We start from the raw sequence: 21,171 nt of genomic DNA, 5'->3' as shown, positions 1-21,171 counted from the left end.
AAGACTGAGTACCCAAAGATAAAATTGGCTCCCTGATATTTGCCTCTATTAATTCTGCTGAAAGCCACATATTTCAATAAAATGTGACTGAAAAGAAATGATAAATTAACATCAAGTACAAAATATGTATTAGTAGTAGTCTGTTCTTGATAAGCACATCTTTGCACTTTTGTGTAGCTTGTTCCTTCTCATGTGATTGCTTCTGGAAGTCAAGATGTGACTCAAATGACAAAACATTGGTGATCTGTGTTCTTTTCTGTGACATGCTATTCTGTAAGCTGTGGAGATTCATGAGTCATCTTGGTGACCAGAGCCTGAATGTAAAGAGCTTAGAGCTATTTTTTCTGTTCATCATAATTGGAATTTAACACAGGGCCTCTACCACTGAGAGATATCTCCAACACTTTCATTTTTAATTTTGGGTCTCATTAAATTGCCTAGGCTGGCCTCAAACTTGTGATCCTCTTGCTTCAGCCTCACTCGTCGCTGGGATTAGAGGTATGAGCCACCAAGGCTTGCTAGAGTTTTTAAAAATAATCAGTCAAACTTTTTACTATTTGAGCTGTTTTAATAACACTTTTGAACACTGTTTTCATCTTGAGTAAAGCTGGGTAATAGAGACAAAATGTTTTCTGTGAAATATGATGAAAACTTTTGCAAGCATTCTTCATATGGTAATATACTAGGAACATAAAAAAAGTTGCTGTTGCTTCCTCTTTTATTTTAAATAAAAAAATCAGATTATACCAAAGTTATATTGAAAATAAATATTGTATTGTCAGTTCTTTCAGAGAATTATGGTGCTACCTCAAAGATGCTAGCTTCATTCTATTCACTTAGTAACAAGATTTCATAAATTATATTTTGTGACAGAATTTAAGGTTCCCTTATGATGCATATAGAAATGATTCACTGTAGAATCTCTGAGCATTTCCATTAAATGACATGCTTTACTTCTGACCATTTTGCATATACCTTATTTGCCTCTCTTTGAATGTATTTCCAGATCATCCAATTAATTCATCATCCATTCTTTCAATTCATATTCCTGTGCTGCTGACTGTGGTGTGCAAAAACTACTGTTGGCACAACTGGTTTTATTGTTGAAATATGCGCCACCTCTCCCTCTTCTTGAAAATGCAGAGAAAATGTGCTGATCTGCATCTGTCTCACTGTGCACTCTAACCAGAACATGTATAGAATTTCATTTAGTAATTTTGTAGAATGTCTCTTTCTCCAAACTACCTTCTTTTCATGCATTCATTAAATATCATGGCAGAAAGGAGACTTTATGGACTGTCCAATTCAGCAGTTCAAACTGTGAGTGGGATGATGGTGTATATTGTGCAGGCAATGGGTTCTGTTGTCAAATAAATATGGGAAATTATGGGCTAAGCAAAGTTTAAAAAGCTTCTTTCCTGGGACACTCCTCTAAACAGGATTTGGAATGTACCAACTCCTACATTAATTTGGCCATGAAACACTTTCTCACTATTCCTCTTGTTAAGACTGGTATTCTAAGGAGAGCACATTGAATAATAGTGACCTAAAACTCATTTAATGAAAAAAGTGCCCTGAGAAATCGAGACTCACTCAAACATCATTTGTTATTTGGTGGAAAATCTAAAACCAAGACCTATTTTGTCTGCTTCTGACATCCTATGGTGCTGAGCGCTATTGTCTCTTTCTAGATACATTTGCATGTAAGAGTGGTAGGGTGGGAACTGATTGCAATTACTTCTTATCCAATACTTTATCTAAACCCTATGTCTTTGGCACTCAGTAAGTATCTGTGGGATTCAGTTATACTGTTCAGGTTGAACTGAGAACTGAGATTAGGACAATTCTGTTTTCTTCTGGACAGTCAATTCAAAGTTTACCATTTTCATTGGAATAAAATATGTTTAAGAAATGTCCACAAATAAAGAAATCACTCTCAGTCAAGAGGTTGATTAGACAAATATTTATTGATTGCCTATACATGCCACAAACTACTCTAAATGCCACAAAAATAGGAGTAACGAAAACCAAATCCTTGACTTCACGAAGCTTAAAATCCAAGGAAGGAAATCAGATCATAAACACACATCAGTAAGTGCTCTGGAGAGAAATATGTGCTAAGTGGTATAGAGAGGGTTGGCAATGGCAAGAGACTGGGGTTGTAATTTAAATAGAGTGGTAAGGGATGCTTTATGGTCATCATGACATTTGAGCAGATACATGAGGAAATGAAGAAACAAGCCAGAGAAGAACATGCCAGCAAGTGGGATTAGCATGTTCTAGGAATGCATAAAGGTCATTGTGGCTGGAAGTGAGGAAGAGAGTGGTAGGAATCAGATCATGTTGGGCTGTAGGCCATTATAAAGACTATGGCTAGTGGAATGAATCTGACATAAATTTCCTATATATTTATGTGAATACACCGATGTGAATCTCCATATCATGTACATCCACAAGACTGGGGTCCTAACTAGAATAAATATATTGCATGCTTGTAAAATTGTATAAAAATGGATTCTACTGTCATGTGTAACTAAAAGGAATAAACAACAACAACAACAACAACAAAGACTTTGGCTCATATTCTGGGTGACAAGGGAAGACACTGGAGGCTTCTGCATAGAGAAGTGACATGGCCTGACTTACGTTTTAAAAGGCTTGATCTTGTGATCCTGTGGAAGATGTAACATTGCTGATCTGAGATGGAGCTTGACAGGCAGGGTGTTTATTAGAGAGTGCTCCTGGGAGTAATACCTGTGGGAGAAGGGACCAAGGCAAGAGGGAGAAATGGGAATAGCATGTTGTCTCAAAGCCAACTCTGAAACTGGGATTGCCCTTCAGAGTGGCTCCAAACTCTAGTGAGGGTGCCAGCCTTTATACAGGTGTCTCTGAGGAGGGGAGTGGCTTTTGACAACCAGCTCAGTTCCACTGAGAGGAACCCCTGGACAGGGCTGGCAGCTGAGCAGCCCTCAGCATTCCCAGCAGCTGGGGGGTCAGTCCTTCAGCCAGCAGAGAATGAGAGGGATGGTTTGTCAGAGCGTCCACTGTAGGAGGAAATGTGGAAGCGGGGAGACCATTTAGGGGCAGTGATTCAGGAGGGAGATCATGATTGGTCCTGCTACTAGGATGTTAGTAGCAAGATACATTCATTTTCTGGATTTATTTTGAAAGGAGAGCCAACAGGATGTACTGATATATTCATGGGGGCTTTCTGAGAAATCAAGAAAAATCAGTATAATAAATATAAACCTATGATTTCTGCCCAAACAACTAGTAATAGTACCTATTTTCAGATAGAAATAGGAAGAAATAAGTAGACCCTATGTACTGAGGTAGGGAAGATTTGGGGGGTTATGGAAAAGTTTCAGGAGAAATGAAACTAATTCAGCTTTAGACAAAATGATTTTCAAACATCTATGAGATAACCAACTCAAGATGTCAGTGATATGTGAAACCATCCAGGCTGAGAAATAAGATGGAACTTATTGGCTTCTCAAAGGTATTTAAAGCAAAGGAACTGAATGGAATTACCCAAGAAGTGACTGCTGGGCTATTTCAAAGCTTAGGATCTTGGGGCACAAAGCATAGAGAACTGTTCAGTGGGTATGTCGAGGACCAAGAGGAAATGATCAGATGCCAAGCTAAGAAGGGCAGACTGAACCACATCTTCTCTATGGATAAATCTTTTTTTTTTTTTAAACAATATCTCTGTTCCTCTTTCAAATTCTATCATATGTACGGTTTGTTCATTTCTTCTGAATATCTAATCATATCCATTTCTTCTATCTGAATATGTGAAATGCTTACATGTTAGATTTAATGGACAGTTTCTTATTAACCAAGGAAGGCTAGGACTGTTGATTTTAATAAGGTGGGTATTCCCCAAGGATAATAGAAACTACAAGCTGTAATAACTGAGGTAGAAGCAATCCAGATGTCCAAAAAAAAAATGAAGGCAAACTAATTCTATGATGGAATCTCACTCACCTTTGATGAGATGTCAGGATTCACTTTAAATATTATGCACACAGATCTGAGTCTGCAAATTGGGACAAGCCTGATTGGAGCCCTTGGAGTGATCTATTACACCAGGAGGCAGGGATCCAAACTCCTGGTGCTTACTATCTCCCAGGGGAGAAAATAAAACCACCCAGGGCTGAAACAGAATAATTGTCTTAATTATAGTCACCAAACCTGGGACCAGGAGTGCTGAAGCTAAGAATGAAACATCTCTGGGGACAGCCTGAGACCACTTCCTCACACAGTCTCTATCACCTTTTACCCTCTTTTAACTTCACCCACCGCTGGTATTACTTGTGATGGTGGCTCAGTCATGAGACTATAAGCCATGTTGTAGGATAGTGTCTAACATTCAACAGATGCATATGAAAGTAAGTAAATGTGACTTCTGTTCCCTTTTGTTATCAAACACAAGGCCTTGGAATAGACAAATGGCCGTACAAATAACCTTGGCAGCTGGATCTCTTCAATCACATGCTTCTTGACAATCTTATTAAGGCGCCATCTATTTTTTCCCCTCAAACTTTTGTTTCCCATGTCAGGAAGAGAGATTATTTGTTCTATATTATGTATTTAAAAGCAATATCTTAAGAGCTTTTTGGCTTTCTTACAGTAATGTCTGTTTAGTAAGAAGGGTGAAAGATGCTTGCTGCCATCATCAATAATGCCAGACTTTAGAAGGAATTTTGGATTGTATTTGTTTATTGCAAACTTCAACACACTTTACTTTCTTTTGGAAGATTATTCACCAGAGCAGTGGGAAAGAGACCATTACAATACTGTGTTTATAAAATGTTTAGGGTCTTGAAGATACCCTTGTTAACACTTCTTGCATAGAATGGTGTTTGTAATTGCCACAGAGATGCTACCCTTCTCCCTGCCCCAAGTAAATTATATTGCCTTTATCATCCAAGACCAGGGTTCGTTTCACCAGGTGCCAACACTTTCTACATAAATGAGAATGGATCCTAGAGAAATTACCCTACATACATATGCTCTCTGAGGCTATATGTAGTTACCAACCAGAGGGCTAACCCATGGTGTTATGAGGTGCGACCATTATGTTTTTATTTTAAGTAAAAATTAGAGTCTCTATCATTATGCTAGTCTATGACACCAAAAATTATTAGCTGTGTTTTTAAACAAAGGAAAGAAAAAGTTGCCAAAAAGATTGATAAAAATAGAAAAAAATACCAAAATAAGGGAGTAATTTAATTGGTTTACATACCGTAAAGGAATTCAAGATAGAATTTGAGTAGGGCAAAAAGAAAGGGCTAAAGAATGCTTTCTTCTAAATTTGGTTGTGCCAATTTGCCTAAATATTGCTATATATTTTTAAAATTGTTTTAGTTATAGATGAACACATACCTTCATTTTATTTATTTATTTTTATGTGGTGCTGAGGCAAGGGCACTACCACTGAGCACAACTGCAGCTCCCTAAATTGCTATATGTTTAGGGGAAAGAATGAGAGAAAGAAAAGATTAGAGGGGGAAGAGCCGACAGACGAGGGAGAAGAGCATCACTGTTGTTTGAATCTACTTAAACAGAACCTGTTTTAGTCAGCTTTTTTGCTGCTATGACTAAAAGATCTGACCAGAACAGTTATACGTTTTAGTCAGCTTTTTCGCCACAGTGACAAAAAGACCCAACTAGCACAATCTTAGAGGAAGAAAAGTTTATTTTCAGGCTCATGGTTTCAGAGGTCTTAAGTCAACAGAAGGTGGGCTCCATTCCTAGGGGCTCTAAGTGAGGCAGGACATCATGGTGGGAGAGTGGCAGAGGGAAGAGTGGCTGGAGGAGGTGGAAATTGGGGGTATGGCTGTGGGGTATAAATTTATATCTGGTGAGTGGAGTTTCTCTCTCTGCTTCCTGGTCATCATGTGAGCTGCTTTCCTCTGCCTCACTCTTCCGCCGTGATGTTCTGCCTCACCTCAAGCCCTGAGGAATGGAGCTGGCCTTCTATGGACTGATTCCTCTGAAACCATGATCCCACAAATAAAGTGTTCCTCCTCTACAGTTTTGCTGGTTGGGCCTTTTAATCAGAGTGGCCAAAAAGCTGACTAAAACAGAACTTTTTGACAAGACTGGACTGTAACCTTCCCTCAGGGAGGCACACTCTAGAACTTCATGATAAGAATGGTTTCTATGACTTATTGATGGTGCCCTTTTTTTTTTTTATATATATCTCTCTGTCTCTATCTAGATGTCTATCATCTAACTTCATTCCTATTCCTCACTGAATAAAGTTAAAAATCTTAATTCAAGATTTTTGATGATCTAGATTTAACCTACTTTTCTGGTTTTATTTGTTTTTATTCTCATTCATCTTACTTTTCAAATTGAAAAACAATACCACTAACCAAAGTAACATACATGAAATATTTGCCTGATCTGGAGATATGGGTTCCTCATGCTGGATCTAATTGCAATCCTTACAAGAATCCTGTGAAATAAATACTATTCTTATCCACGTTTCACAGGTGAGAGGGCTGAGTCTTTGAGAGGTTCATAACATGTCTGAGCTCCCACAGTCGGTGAATGATCTGACCCCAGGGTCCTGTGCTTTACAACTACACCTGCTACTTAGAGCTCTTGCTGTTCAGATAGATGCTTTCACCCAAGCTTTTCTCTCTGCTTGAATGGAGAAAGTGCTATTCTAACCTGCCTTCATCTGTCACCATTCCCCTGTCCTTCTAAGTGCTGCCTAAGTGCCACCTTCTGCAATTACTCCACTCCAGGTGGCTGCAATCTCTCTGCCCTTTAAAATTCCTCCAGTCAAATGTCACAAACCAGCGGTAAGGTGTCACCTGGAAATTTGTCAAAAATGCAGAATCTGAGGCCCCACCCCAGGTTTCATCAATCAGAATTCACACTTCAAAAAGTTCCCAGGTTGGGCTCCTAGATTGGTTTATATGTGCAGCAAAGTTTGAGAACTGTATCATAGGCTTTTGTCCCCCCACCACTTTTTATCTCTGTCATTTGTATACCATTTGTAATTCTCAATAGGATTGTAAGGTTTTTGAGAACAGGAAGATATTAGATTCTTTTTTGTTTGGGGCATCCATAAATATACAGGACTTAAAAGAAGAAGACATATAATTTGTTTAATGATATAACATAGCACTTATATTCAGAAACTTAGGTCACTTGTGTGTCAAGAAGTACTATGTTATTTAGAATTGTTTTTCCCATTTGTTAATATAATTACTTGAAATCATTTTACTCAAAATGTTTTCATAAATCCAGGCCTTTAGTAATGGTGAAAATGTTACAAGGCACAATCTAGCTCTCTAAAGTATAATCTTCATTCCTCCCATAGCCTTTGGTCTATACCTAGTCCTTTTGACACTATATTTTTCGCTGTCAAAACCCAATATAGATAGAACAGATTAGGAAAAAAATCAATACTTGGAGAAAATAGAAATACTGAAAACCGACGACTGCAATCAATTTCACGTGTGAAATTTTGAGATTTGTCTGTCTGCAGTCAAGATACTTGTTGTCTTCCAGGAACTTTGGAATGAAATTTTTGTTTTGACAACTATTTGATTCCAAGGTTTATTTTAGAGCTAATTTTGTTAACAGCAAAACTTCAGTCACCACAGATGCTCTATATCATTGCTTGCACTTTATACACCAAGGGCTGATAATTGAACTTATTGATTCTTTGAAATATCACTGTGCTTTCTAGTTCTTTATTTAGATACAGTGTTTGCACCTATTTGTACCTCTAAATGTTCTTTGTGAGTCTGACCAACTGATCACTGAGATTGGCAGATGCTAGAGCCCTTTAGTCAGCTTCTCATTGCTGCACAATCTGGCTTCTCTTTTCCTTCACAGAATATATAATTGGAAACATGCATGACAAGAAAAGAGGGCAAACATATATAGGTGGTAATTTTTTTTTTTTTTTTTTTTTTTTACTTCTACCGATTCCATTTCAGCAGCCAGTATGACCTCTCATGAAGTTCCAAATCTAAAGAATTGTCAAAGCATAAATCTGGTCTTTGGATCGGAAAAAAAAAAAAAAATCAATTCAGGGAGGATTCTGCTTTACCTCTTTTTAAAATTCCCTTTTTTTCTATGTGAGTGTGTGTGTGTGTTGTTTTAGTAACAGGCTCTCTTCCCACCTCAGTCATTGGTTTGCTCAGTCTCTTATGTGATGAATCAATGCTTCCAGAACAGGGGCTTCTGAGTGACTGCGGGAACAATTACTTCCAAATGAACTCGTGCATCTTAGCAGGGAGCATTCAGACCACACCCCAGGTAAAAGGAAGCCTTTGCTTCATGCTTTTAATAACTTTTAAAAGCAGCGCACTGTGTTCCTGGCGTTTGATGCAAGAGGGTGTGAGGGAGAGCTACCCGGGTGTTGATAGATTTGTCTGTATAGCAAAATGAAATGCTATCTACAGTTAAAGGATGAACTGCTGAAGGTAAAACTGCTCATTGGGCAAAGACAATACTCAGGACTGCCTTGGGCATCATGTTAATGCTAACATACCTCATACTGCCTCTTCTCAGTAAGGGGCTGGTGGCCATGTGTGAGTGCGGATGTCAACATCGGAAGGATGAGAACTTTCAGGGAAATTTGGGAAGGGAGGCATTACAGCCTGAATCTGAGCAAAGGAGCAGTTAGCCTGTGTGGCATTGGTGAAAACAATTTTTCAAATTATAGGGCTGTCTGGTGAGAAGGTGTCAGTTTTAGAGATAGTGAGCATTTCAAAGCATATTTAGGAAAATATTTTAATCCTTTCAGTACTTGTTTCTAATACTAAAATAGTTTCCCCATGATAGGAACTAAGATGATTAAACGGCATTGGCAACGGAAAGTGTTAATTGCCAATTAACAAGTGCAGTGCTATTAACTTGCATCTGTTTCTGCTTTATGAGGAAAATGATTTTTCATCACCATAGCAATTCATTTTGGGGCTCCATTGGAACTTGGCCACACAGTGTGCAGTAAATAGCAAATATATGTATTTTTTTCTTTTCTGAACAAGGGATTCAAAAGTCTACTAGCTAACATGTGGTTCTTCATCTGATTATTGCATAGCGTGGTTAGTGTACTTTCAAATTCTTTTCCATCTGAAATTCTTTACAAATGCATATTTGATTTTTGTTAAGATGAGAGGATGCCAAGCAAAGGTTCTGGAAAGAGCCCCATGCTAATTTTGTACCGTTAGCTTAAAAGTAATAACAAACAATTGCCATTTTGATGATAATTCTTCTAAGGATATATATGTGTGCATGGGAATTTATCCCTGATCTTTTAACTCCCCAACAGTAATCCGGGAAGATGAATAAGTCTTTAGTCCTATTATATTTTCTATTTTTATGTTTTCTGGAATGACATCATATATTAGTTCAACTAAAGTAAGAAATCATTTTCCTACACTGGCCCAGAAATTGTACATAGGACATGGATGTTTCTGTAAGAAAATATAACAGTAAGGTAGAAGGAAATAATTTTGCTTCTATTCAGTCGCCTCCAATCTCAGCATGTGGCTCTGTTTAGAAATTTCTTTGAAGGTATTGTAATAAAAGCTCACCTTATTCTTTGAAGCATCAGTTTTCATTCATATTTCATTTCTGTATTATTCACTAAGATTATAGCCATCAACCTTTAAAAAGTGTACAGTTTGTGATATGTCAATTGTGGTACTCTATTTGTATTTTAAATTCTATGCTTGTGCAAGCCATTCGAAAAAGTAAATTTTCATCATCCTGTATGTTTTAGAAGGTCAAGCTCCTTTTTATGATGGTTGTATTTTGAAGCATGGGATGCTCATATGGAAGCCTTTCACATATCACTATTTAAGCTTCATTTGGATAGACTTAAAACAGGCTGATGGTTATCACATGAGAAGGTGAGATCTACCTCTAAAACCTCAGGGCAATGTCATAGTTTCACCTCTTCTTCCCAAAGATTTACTTTTATTTTGTGCTCAAATGAAATTCGAGATGGGTTATTTGAGCTATACTTGGTGATTTACTTACCCAAACCACTCTCCATTCCATCAGGATATTGATAAGATTAGTCATGTAAAGAAACCACCCCCCAAAATAACGTCTAACAAGTCCACAGTATTGTGAATTGCTCATCAGCCTAGGGGGGGTCCCTAAGCCTCACAAGGGATTTGATGTTCCTTCTTACAAAGGAAAGTAGTGATTTACTGCTTCTCATGAGAAGCTGCCACCTAGGAATTGGGACATGACAGTAACAAGAGAATAAAGGCAGAAAGAAATGTTGAAAAATGAAAATTGTTTCAGAAGGGTTTGTCTGTCTGTTTGGTACACCTTAAGGAATATACGTTGTTTCTACAAGGCATAGGAAGTTATACCGTATAACCAATGATCCAGGTTATTTCACTTGGCCTATCTAGAATGTGGGTGAAACCTATTAGAAGGATATTCAGTCCTCCTTGTTTGATCTCATGCTCCAAAAGAATGTCTCTAATGAATAATCTAGTGTTCCATGTATTCTGTTTTGGGGACACTTCTGACCCCAGTGTCATACTTATCCAAGATTGTGCTGCTGTGCTGTCAGTCTGTCTGCCTGATCTTGCTATCACCCAGTGCAGCTTTTCTTTTCACAAAAATGGCTTTTTTGACCTTCTTGCCTCACAGTTTCTTGACCTTTATAAGCTCAGTGCCCTCTTTCTCCCATATTTTTCTCAGGACTGAAGTTTAGACTCTAAAATCATCCAAATCACCATTCTTCTAATGATTAAACCCTCATGTACCATGTTATAACCTCAGAGAATTCTCTCAAATAGTTACCACTGTATCAGATCTATTTTATGGGCCATAGACCTCTAGATATTTGAACTTGAGATCTTACTTCCTTATGGATTCAAACTGAACTCTGCAGTTGATAACGTGCTCAATTCACACAAATATCCTTAATTTCTTTACACTCACAAAATCCTTCTCCTGAAACTACCTCCAAATATAAACTCTAGAAATGCCTTGATTTACTTTCTCTGTTCCTTGGACAGTCAGGTCAGCATCATCCAGAGACTACTGAACAGCCAAGCAACTCACTACAGATTCCTGGATTTAATTTGGACTGGGTATTCAGTAAAGTCTGTCAGTCCCTTTGTTTTGGGCAAGGTCTCTTTCCCACTGTGGGCCATGATGCTGCAGGCCTTTCCATCTTCCTTAAGATGTGTATGCCATCTGTACTAGTTCTTTCTCATCTGTGGGTGCATGTAATGGCAGAGTTTCAGAGGTTCAACCATGGGCCTCTTTTTCCTATTTGTATTTACTCTCTTGCTGGCATCATCTAGTCTCCTGATTTTAAATATCATCCAGAGTAAGTAACACAAACAATTTTACCTCCAGCATAGATTTTCCTCTAAATTTCACTCTCCTACCCACATTTCCAACTTGAATGTATATTGGGCATATCAAATTTGATCTTGATCATTATTCTCAACAAGTTTCAATGGTTGTCTTTCATATATATATATATATATATATATATATATATATATATATATATATATTTTTTTTTTTTTTTCCCATTTCCTGCAGTTATTTGGGTCAAACATTTTATACTCATCTTTTGTCCATCTCTCATACTTCACTTCCAATTCTGTGTTTTTTCTTTGAATTAGGGCCATACTCAAACACTTCTCACTACAATCATTGCAGACACCCAAGTATAAGCCACTGTTTTATCTCCCATGTGTTATGTCAATAATCTCATGGCAAGTCTTTATATACTTATGAAACTACTGTATTTTACTATATGTTTTATGTATTTATTTGTTTACTAGCTGCCTTCGTTCATGAGAAAGTAAACTCCTTGAGGGTGGGGAATTTTGTTCACCCAATCACTGAAATAGTGCTTAGCATTTAGTAGGCATTTAATAAGACATTGTGGAATAAACAAAAGTGAATAGATAGCCATGTGTTCAAATGAAAGTTGATTTTAGTGACAGCAAAGTCACAGGACTAAAGATGGGGGAAAAGGGCAGAGATTCAGCTAGATAAGAAGGTGTGATACTGACCTTCAATGGTGTGGGTGAAATGGGAAACCAAGTCACCAGCTCAGAGTGAAAATGGGGAATATGTTAAAGGTTTGAAGAAAGGGAAAAAGGTGGGAAAGAGTTTTGTAGGTCGGTGGAATAGTGAATGGGATATGAAAGTAAACATGATTGTGGAAGAGCATTGAGGTGGCGGCTTGAGGCTCAGAGTTAGAAATTTGAAGTGAGACCAGTAAGGAAGGTTATTTGTTTTTCTCTTAGGCATGTGTATCTCCTGATGCAGGAATAGAGTAGATAGAAGGTTTGATTTAGAAAGGACTGTTATTTCATGGGATGATGATGTAAGAGAGGCCAAAGCATTTGAGAGTGCCCAAGGGATTAATTGTGGTCAGTTGGTCAATTTTTATTGAGACTAGTTAAAAAGATATTGTAGGAAAACATGATGTTGGAAAAATAAAGTAGATGTTGGAGTACTAGAGCGAGTGATTTGGAGAGTATAGGAAGTGGTGGTCAGAGAATAAAAGAATTATAAAGGGTATGAAGCTACTGATCTAGGCTAGAAATGTGAGAAGCAAGAAAGAATAAAGGTCAAGGAAACCAAATATTAGAAAAATTATCCCTTAAAACATTATATTGAGGATTTTAAAAAGCCTAGTTTTGGAAAGAATAGCATTGATCCAGGAACATCTTCAAGGAGAGAAGGGCTTAAGGTATGGGTGGGCAGATGGCTGCTGCTGGGACGTGTATGAATGGCACAGACTGATGACATGGGGTTCAAAGCTGGAAGTGCTTAGGTAAGAGAGAAAAAGAATGGTCTGGAAGCAAAAATAAAGTAATAATAATAATAATAAGCAAAGAGAATATCTTTCCTCCATCCAGGCAGTGGTACAGAAGTGTGAGAGAAAATGCCACCACTGTGAGAGATTCTTGGGGAGATAGACCTTCAGAGAGAAGCGTGTTTGTGTTAGAATGAGAAAGTAAGGGAAATATTTAGAGAAGTTAAGGACAAGTAGGGTTTTATAACGGCTGACAGAATACCAGGAAGTGCACAGTGAAATAGTTTCAAGACTTGGAGCAGGGGGCAAGATAGGAACAAAACTGGGGATGGGCAAAGCATTTAGGGAGCAAGGGATGACCTAGAACCCCGGCTTCTCATGGGCACTAATGTGAACCAGGTTAAAGATCATCCCTATAAGGACATACAGTCTGAGAGGTCCCAGGCATGTATCTTCTGAGGAAGGCATAGAGATGGCATAGGGGCAGTGCTATTTTAACTACATGGGGCTGATTTTATCACGAAAATTAGTTAGATCAAAAGTGATTTCGCTGGGCTCAGTGGAACATGCCTGTAATCCCAGTGGCTACATAGGCTGAGGCAGGAGGATCCTGAGTTCAAAGCCAGCCTCAACAACAGTGAGGTGCTAAACAACTCAGTGAGACCCTGTCTCTAAATAAAGTACAAAACAGGGCTGGGGATGTGGCTCAGTTGAGTGCCCCTGAGTTCAATCCTGGGAACCCTCCTCCAAAAAAGGTAGGCTGAATTCTGGGGGTCTGAACTCTGGGACACTCAACCACTGAGCCATATCCCCAGCCCTATTTTGTATTTTGTTTAGAAACAGGGTCTTACTGAGTTGCTTAGTGCCTCACTTTTTGCTGAGGCTGGCTTTGAACTTGTGATCCTCCTGTCTCAGCCTACAGAGCCACTGGGATTACAGGCATGTGCCCCCGTGCCTGACTATTCTCAACTCTTTTGAGTTGACATCCTATTGTTTACTGTTCTCAGTATTGTTTGCTATTCCCATGCACTTCCCACTCTTCCCATTTCCTCCGCCGCACAACATTCATGTCTTTCAACATCTTAGGTCACTTACTGTAGTCTCAAAGGAGACCCTGTTCCTTCATTTGTTTCCTCATCTTCTTTTTCTGCTTTCTTCAGGATCTTGCTCCCCTTTCCTTTTCTGAAGGTCTTTTTCCAACTGTCTGAAGATACATTCAAATTTACTTCATTATAAGACCAACAGAGGCATCTTGTTGACTCTACTTTCCTAACTACTCTCAAACTCTGTCTTAACTTCTTAAAAAAAAAAAAAAAAAAAAGGTCTACATTGTCATTTCCTTTGCTTCCCTTCCAATTTAGTCCTCAGTTTATGGCTTTTGGCTTTGGCTTTGTGATTTCGAATGCCTGATTCATCTATATAAAAATCTAATATGACATGTCACCTCTCAATCAATACTGCTTAAATGGTTCTCTGATGCCAACAGGACAAAACCCAAGTTTGAGTCACACCCGACTGTGATGCTTACCATCTTTCACTCATTAGCTTGTCCCATCCTGGGGTGCCCTTTGCTTCCTTTCACTGATACGTACATCTCAGGTGTTGCCTTTTATGACTTCCTATTTTGGGTAGGAACCCCTTATCACTGCTTCCTTAGCATTCTGGGAGATACCTTTTTTTTTTTTTTTTTTTTATGAGTAGTGTACAGTTTCCTAGTTAGCCTTATATCCCCTGCTCCTGTGGACCTGCCATACAGCAAATTCTTAATAAAATTATTTTTAATGAATTAAGAATAAGTGAAAGAGAAGGTATATCCTTCAGAGAAGACACTGTGAATAGGTAAGCTTTCAATAAATCCATAATTTAACATTCTTGAAAGTGGTAAAAGTTGGAATTTTCTTGCATGCGTTTTGATCATGAGTCAATTAATGGAAACTGCTAACCTAGGATTAAGGGGATAAAAGTCAATTTTCAAACTGACCCGATACTGTATTTGTGGTGATCTCACAAAGGTAGAGATACCCTGTAAAGTTCTAGCTGATCAGCTTGCTAGCCCACTGAGTAATTACCATCCCTTACAGCAGGATCTTCCTGGGGTTGATTGCTTTCTTTGGTAAATGGTAATATAAAAGAAGTTCTGATGTACTCTGATTATTTTTATGTTTCTTTTTTAACAGCCATACTCATGATAAATGGGAAATTTATCAAAATAAATGAGATAAATATGATGGTATATAGAAAATAGAGTCAAGATGAAATTTGACAAGGCTAAATTTGACAAGGCTAAAGTCTAATTTATTACATATCTCATAGGTCTCTTCTGGTGATTCTGAAGCTAAACCTCTGATCTTCACATTTGTCCCCACTGTCAGAAGATTACCAACCCACATTCAGTTGACTGACACTTCCAAATTCCTTGTTAAAATTCCCGAGGAACCAAGTGATAAGAGTCCAGAAACTGTAAATAGGGTAGGATTATTTTTATTCTTTTTTTCCAAACAATTATGTTACATTGTCCATAAGAATGACTTGAAATTCTGTGTCAATGTTTATTTCCTCTGCTTAAAATTAGATACTGAAATTTAAGGTTGATTAAAAATTTAATTATGAGATCTGCAGTGTAGTTCAGTGGTAGAGTGCTTTTCTAGCATGTGCAAGACACTGGGTTTGTTCTCCAGCACTGAAAATATTATATATGTATATTATCTATTATATATATAATTATATATATTATATATCTTTTATATATATACATATGTATATGTATATATATAATTTTACACGAGAAGCCTAAATGTTACCAAATCCCGTGTTTTCTCTAATGCATTTTTCTCAACTATTATTTTTCAGGGGGAGGGGCTACTGGGGGCTGATCTCTGGGGCATTCAACCACTGAGCCACATCCCCATCCCTTTTTTTGTATTTTATTTAGAGACAGGGTATCAGTTAGTTGCTTAGTGCCTCACTTTTTGCTAAGGCTGGCTTTGAACTCATGATCCTCCTGTCTCAGCCTACGAAGCCACTGGGATTACTGCATGTGCCCCCATGCCTGACTATTCTCAACACTTTTGAGTTGATATTCTGTTGTTTACTATTCTCAGGAACGAAGTCTGCATCCTGGCATCTTCTCCCAAATGCATCTTAAGATAGTAAAAATTTTATTCACTTCTATTGCTGAGTAATACGTTTTTATTCTATTAAAAGCAATTAAAAAATAGTAAAAATTTTTTAGTGTTTAAATTCATCTTGAAAGAAAATGCAAGACAAAACATTGAGATATTGTTATTTATCATGTAATAAATTAGGGAGATTAAAATGAATAACACCCAATGTTGATGCAGTTGTGGAAATATTGACATATTACTTTGCTGCTAGTTTTGCAAATTTGTAAAATTGGGTTGGAAATCTATCCACAGTCATAATACTATTCATAACCTTTCCATAATCTACTTTTGGAAATGTATATGAAGGAAATAGTACAAAAGAAGGAAAATATCATGTAAATAATTATTACATAAAGTAAAACAGCCTCATATCTAATAATCAGACAAAAATTAAGAATATGCTGGTGTGTAAACTTGACAGAGTTATAATTTGAGTGATTATATAATTCAATAGAAAATATTAATTAACCTTATAATATTAGGTGATAAAGTAGGCTACAAAATTTTATTCCTCATATTCACTTTGATTATATCTGTCTAAAATAAGTACTGGGGAAGAAATTTAAATTTAAAAATATGAAAATGATTTGTGTTAGAACAGTAATAGTTTGGATAATTTTTTTCTCTTTAAAGTGTATTTTAATATTGTTTTACTTATTGTTCTAATAAAATGAGATTATGAGAATTTTGTGTTATTCTTGAGTCAATTGGAAGGGGATAAAATAATTGGATTCATCTTGTGTATATGGAAATGTACTATAAAGTAGTAATTTGCCAGTGATCCTGAGATTTTCAATGCTATTATCTTATTTTAAAGAATATTCTATAAGACATTTGTGGGAAGCTTCTTTTGAATAGGTCTCAACTACAAATAATATTTTTATGGAATACTTTGTCATTAGTCTCTATGAACAGTGCAACTGTAGGTATATGAATAGATCTTGGTTGCAAACCTCCAAGATTGCAAATTTTCATCAGCCAATTGCAATGATATACGTGTAATCACATCTTTAAAAAATTAAAGATTTTCCCCAGTTTTTCCAAACTGTTCAATATTAGAATAGGCTTAAGTAATCTCTTATTTACGTACATGTTTAATGGTTCTTCACAGAATATATACTTTATCCTTGATTATTGTATTCCTTGTGAATAAAGACAGCTCATATGGTTATTTGAGGAATAAAATGAGAAAATAAAAACAAACAGAAAGAATGTAACAAAATATTAGGTAGTGCTAAATGCTTTAGTGCTGGGAGCCACAGCCAATTAATATGATGCATGGCATTTTTGATTGAAAGGTGACGCCAGCTAGCCATTGAGATGATATGATTATGTTAAAAATTACATTCATATGGATACCGGACTCCTGCTGTTTACCTGGGCCTGCTGCGGGACTCCTGGAGAGTTCCCATTGGTTGGGAAAGTGCAGTAGGAGAGAATTCCAGGGGAAGTGTTTGCGCTGGGGGTCCGGGAAGGAACCGGCGGAACGCCGCGTGGGTGGATCAGGATTCTTCCTGGGCACGAACGTGGTATTTGGCGGTTGTTTCAAAAATAAAGTTTGTTCCTGTTTGAGTGGCTTGTGATCTTGTGCCCAGCCAGACAGCGGCACTTTAGAAATAAAAAGTAAGTCAGAATAAGGGAATAGCGAAAGTTGGACAGAGAAATCCTAATCTGAGGTAGTTTCTACTTTATCTTAAGTATATCAGCAACAGCATTTGAATATTGTGGGATGGGTGTATAAAATTATTTGTTGGCCTATTCATGTCTAATCCATCATTTTTCTTCTAGCTTCACACAGCATATACCACACATTGTCACATACTGAATTGACCAGCACAGTGGAAATTGTTATTTAGTGGCTTATCTTTTTATTTTGAAATATTTTTAGCTTTACAGAAAAGTTGCAGAGAAAATAAAAAGAGTAATCATAGAATAGTTATCAAAACAAGGAAATTGATCTGGATCTTTTAAGCACAGTCTTGGTATGTATGGCTGAAGCATGGTATCTTGATAAAGCCATGTTAATTCTGGTTTTGGAACACTTCTGTGTATTCAAAGAAAATCGGATAGGAAGAGATTGAGAATTGCAAATCTAAATTACATAGACTTTGTTCTAAAAATGTCCCTGTATCTTTTTGTGTTCTATTCATGAGCTCTTTCCAATTAGCTTAGATTGTTTTATGTAACTATCTCTGCATTTTGTTCCAATTTTACTTTTCATTTTATATTTTCAGAGAGATTTATACTATTGTAGACGCTCTCAATGGAATTTTGTCCCTTCCTCTCTGGGATTATGAAAGATATACAGGTTATATGACCAGTAAACTAAACCTTTGATTAATCTCCATTTGTTTTGTGAATATCTTTACACACAACATTGCTTGCTCTCTTTCTCTAAATCAAAAGTCATACTATGATGACATGGGAGATTGATCCAGGAGGATCGCAAGTTCAAAGCCAGTCTCAGTAACTTAACAAGGCACTTAGCAACTCAGTGAGACCCTGTCTCTAAATAAAATATAAAAAAGGGATCGGGGATGGGACTCAGTGGTTAAGCATCCCTAGGTTCAATCTCCAGTACCAAAAAAATAAATAAATAAGTAAATAAATAAAAAATTTAAAAAAATTATACTATGATTTTTCTAGGAGGCAGTTAGGTTTATTAGTTTTTGAGCCCTAATCAGTTTGGGCTTGAGTCAGGTGGGCTAGTAAAAGTAAACCATTAACTTCAATCCAATCTCTATTAAGTCAAGTTGATTTTAAAATATATTAAAAAAAAACTTTTAATAAGCAGGTAAAACCTTTCAGTGTATGTTAACAAAGAAGAGACATTTTTCAAGCCAATGTTAATGTTTTTATCTCCTTGTGTTGCAGTCTAATTCCAATGACTACCTGACCTTTCATCGTGGGAGCCAAGAAGAGAGAAACCAAGGGACACTGACTCATCCATCAGAGGCCAGTGGAAAGAGTATACAAGGAAGGGTACTTGAAACAAACCAACCTCAAGGCATGCAGCAAAGTGACCTCTTCAAAGCAGAATATGTTTTTATTGTGGACTCTGAAGGGGAAGATGAAGTTACGAGCAGAAAAGGCGAGCAAGGTCCCCCAGGGGGGACGGGCAACATGGCTGCCCGGCCCAAGTCTCTGGCAATCTCCTCCAGTCTGGTCTCTGACGTGGTGCGTCCCAAAATAAGGGGCACAGATCTCAAGTCCTCATCATATTCTGAAGTTTCTCATGGGATGGCTTCTCAGCAAAAGCATGGACAGGTAGGTTTTGACTTCTTGACCTAAGGAAAAGAAATTGTTTATATGCCTTTTGTCCTGGGCTGTCTGCAAAGGTCTTCCAGTTTAAGGTATATAAAACTTTTAAAGAGGTATATATTAAAACCCCCAAATCTCAAGATCATAAAACATCACAGTATAAACATTAATAAAATGATGAGATAAAAATGACATACAAATTATACCATGAATTGTCTGAAAGAATTTGTAACACAAGGCAGATTTGGGAGAATATTACCTCTTTGAACAATTCCTGGCAAAGGTTGTATTGGGGGGTGTCAGGAGAGAACACTTGGTGAGTTGGTTGCTTTAAGAAGCACATTTTGGACATTAGAAAGATCTAGTGAGGCAGCATTTAGTGGCTATTAGAGGTGAACATTGCTTTTAAACTAATAAAAGAATAGTGAAAACCTAATCCAGGAAATAGGTGTACCTGAGGACAATAGTTTCCCCCAGGTTTCTTAACGAAAATGTCTTTTGTGGTCCTGGAAGCCTCCAGGATAGCACTGTTCTCACTGGAGTGTGTGTGTGTGTGGTCGGGGGGGCGGGGTGGTAAGAGTGGTGGTGGTGGTAGTAGTATTCCACTCCAAAACTTACAGCAAGATTGGAAACTTCTTTCAGGTAGTCAGCCTCTTCTGAAGCAAGACACCCACGTCTGTGACAGCAAGAGAGAATTTTAAAGGAAAAAAAAAAAGGGAGACTTTACCATCCACAAGTGATTTGATATAATAAAAACTGAAGGCGACTTTTGGCAAGGTTTGGTTAGAATGTAGGAATGCAAAGGCTGACTTTGGAGAGAAGTAGGTAGTGGAAGCAGAGCTCTGACTCCTTGACAAGGGAGCATGAGCTGGTACTGATATGCCCTCTTGAGGAGCTTCTAGACAAGCACTTTGAAAGCCTCTCAAAGTAGTTTGAACAATTTTTTCCCCCTTATTGATGAATCCGTCTTTTTGTGCTACATTGTGGAACGTTCTTTCCTCCTGGATCACCTCCATTTTGTCCTTGGTTGCTTGAGCCTGTGCTCAGCTCAAGTTGGACCTTCTCTTAGACACAGTCCCGGTGGGGTGCTGTTGCTATTTCTCCTCCATCTTTGTGATTTTCTTTATTATTTTGTAACTTTTTCTAAAAAAATCTCCATCATAATTCCTTTTCATTTTGTTGTAAGAATTGATTTTATTTTTATTCCTTACTAAACTGGAAACAACTGGATGTCAAGGAATGTCTCTTACTCATTTCTGTATCCATAGTACTTAGCATAGTGCTTTGCACGTAAATAGGCTTCAATAATGTGTGTGAAGAATATTTAGCCATTCACATTCTGCTCATTCTCTGTTGTCCTTGCTCAGATATAAACTCATTAACAAAGCTGCTTGGGTTCTTTCAGTTGAAGAAACCACTCCCTCAACGTAATTTTGATGTATTTTTTTTTATGTACCAGTTTTATATTCATCATATTTCAGCATGTATTATAACTATTTCAGTACATATGTTATTTCCCCTATTCCATGTTAAATTCATTTTTACTAAGCATTTTCTTCCCTATAATGCATAATATGTCTTGAACACAGTAATACAAATGTTGTGGATTTATGCATACCAAATATATGCTCTGGTGTGGCATATTTAAGCAAAAGTACCTTATGTTTAAAAAAAATCACTAAATAATTTGAAAGTGTTAGTCAAACATGAAAATGCTATACAAAATAAGCAGTTAAATCGAAATCCTCTTAAATTCAGAAATAAGAGACTTAAATGTTCATAGAAAAGCCTAAGGATTGTCTTATCTGCAGATAGTATTAGAGTTAAAAGAGAAATGACAACAGAGCGATTTGTCTGAAAGAACTGATAAAGCTTAACATTAAAACGGTGACAGTAGGTACAAGAAGAAAACCATATGAGGGTAGAAATAGTTGGACTTGTTCGCTGACAGTAAAT

At 37.2% G+C, this 21,171-nt stretch overlaps 1 protein-coding gene across 29 annotated transcripts in view; it reads left to right on the top strand.

Annotated features, from left to right (window-relative positions):
* Window positions 1–21,171, top strand: part of Mlip (muscular LMNA interacting protein) — a 225,866-nt gene that overhangs the window by 86,890 nt on the left and 117,805 nt on the right. For 17 of the 29 annotated variants that reach the window (XM_076858582.1, XM_076858581.1, XM_076858580.1 and 14 more), the window contains exons 2-3: window positions 15,104–15,259; window positions 18,829–19,221. In XM_076858582.1, coding sequence (XP_076714697.1) covers window positions 15,104–15,259; window positions 18,829–19,221 — 549 coding nt within the window. Of the gene's footprint in view, window positions 1–8,193; window positions 8,290–15,103; window positions 15,260–18,828; window positions 19,222–21,171 lie in introns of those variants that run through there. The other 12 variants (XM_076858583.1, XM_076858577.1, XM_076858575.2 and 9 more) reach the window with 3 other exon arrangements.

This window comes from Callospermophilus lateralis, chromosome 6, assembly GCF_048772815.1.
Source record: "Callospermophilus lateralis isolate mCalLat2 chromosome 6, mCalLat2.hap1, whole genome shotgun sequence".
Taxonomy (NCBI): domain Eukaryota; kingdom Metazoa; phylum Chordata; class Mammalia; order Rodentia; family Sciuridae; genus Callospermophilus; species Callospermophilus lateralis.
Note: the sequence above shows the minus strand (reverse complement) of the source record. Positions and strands in the feature narration are given on the sequence as shown.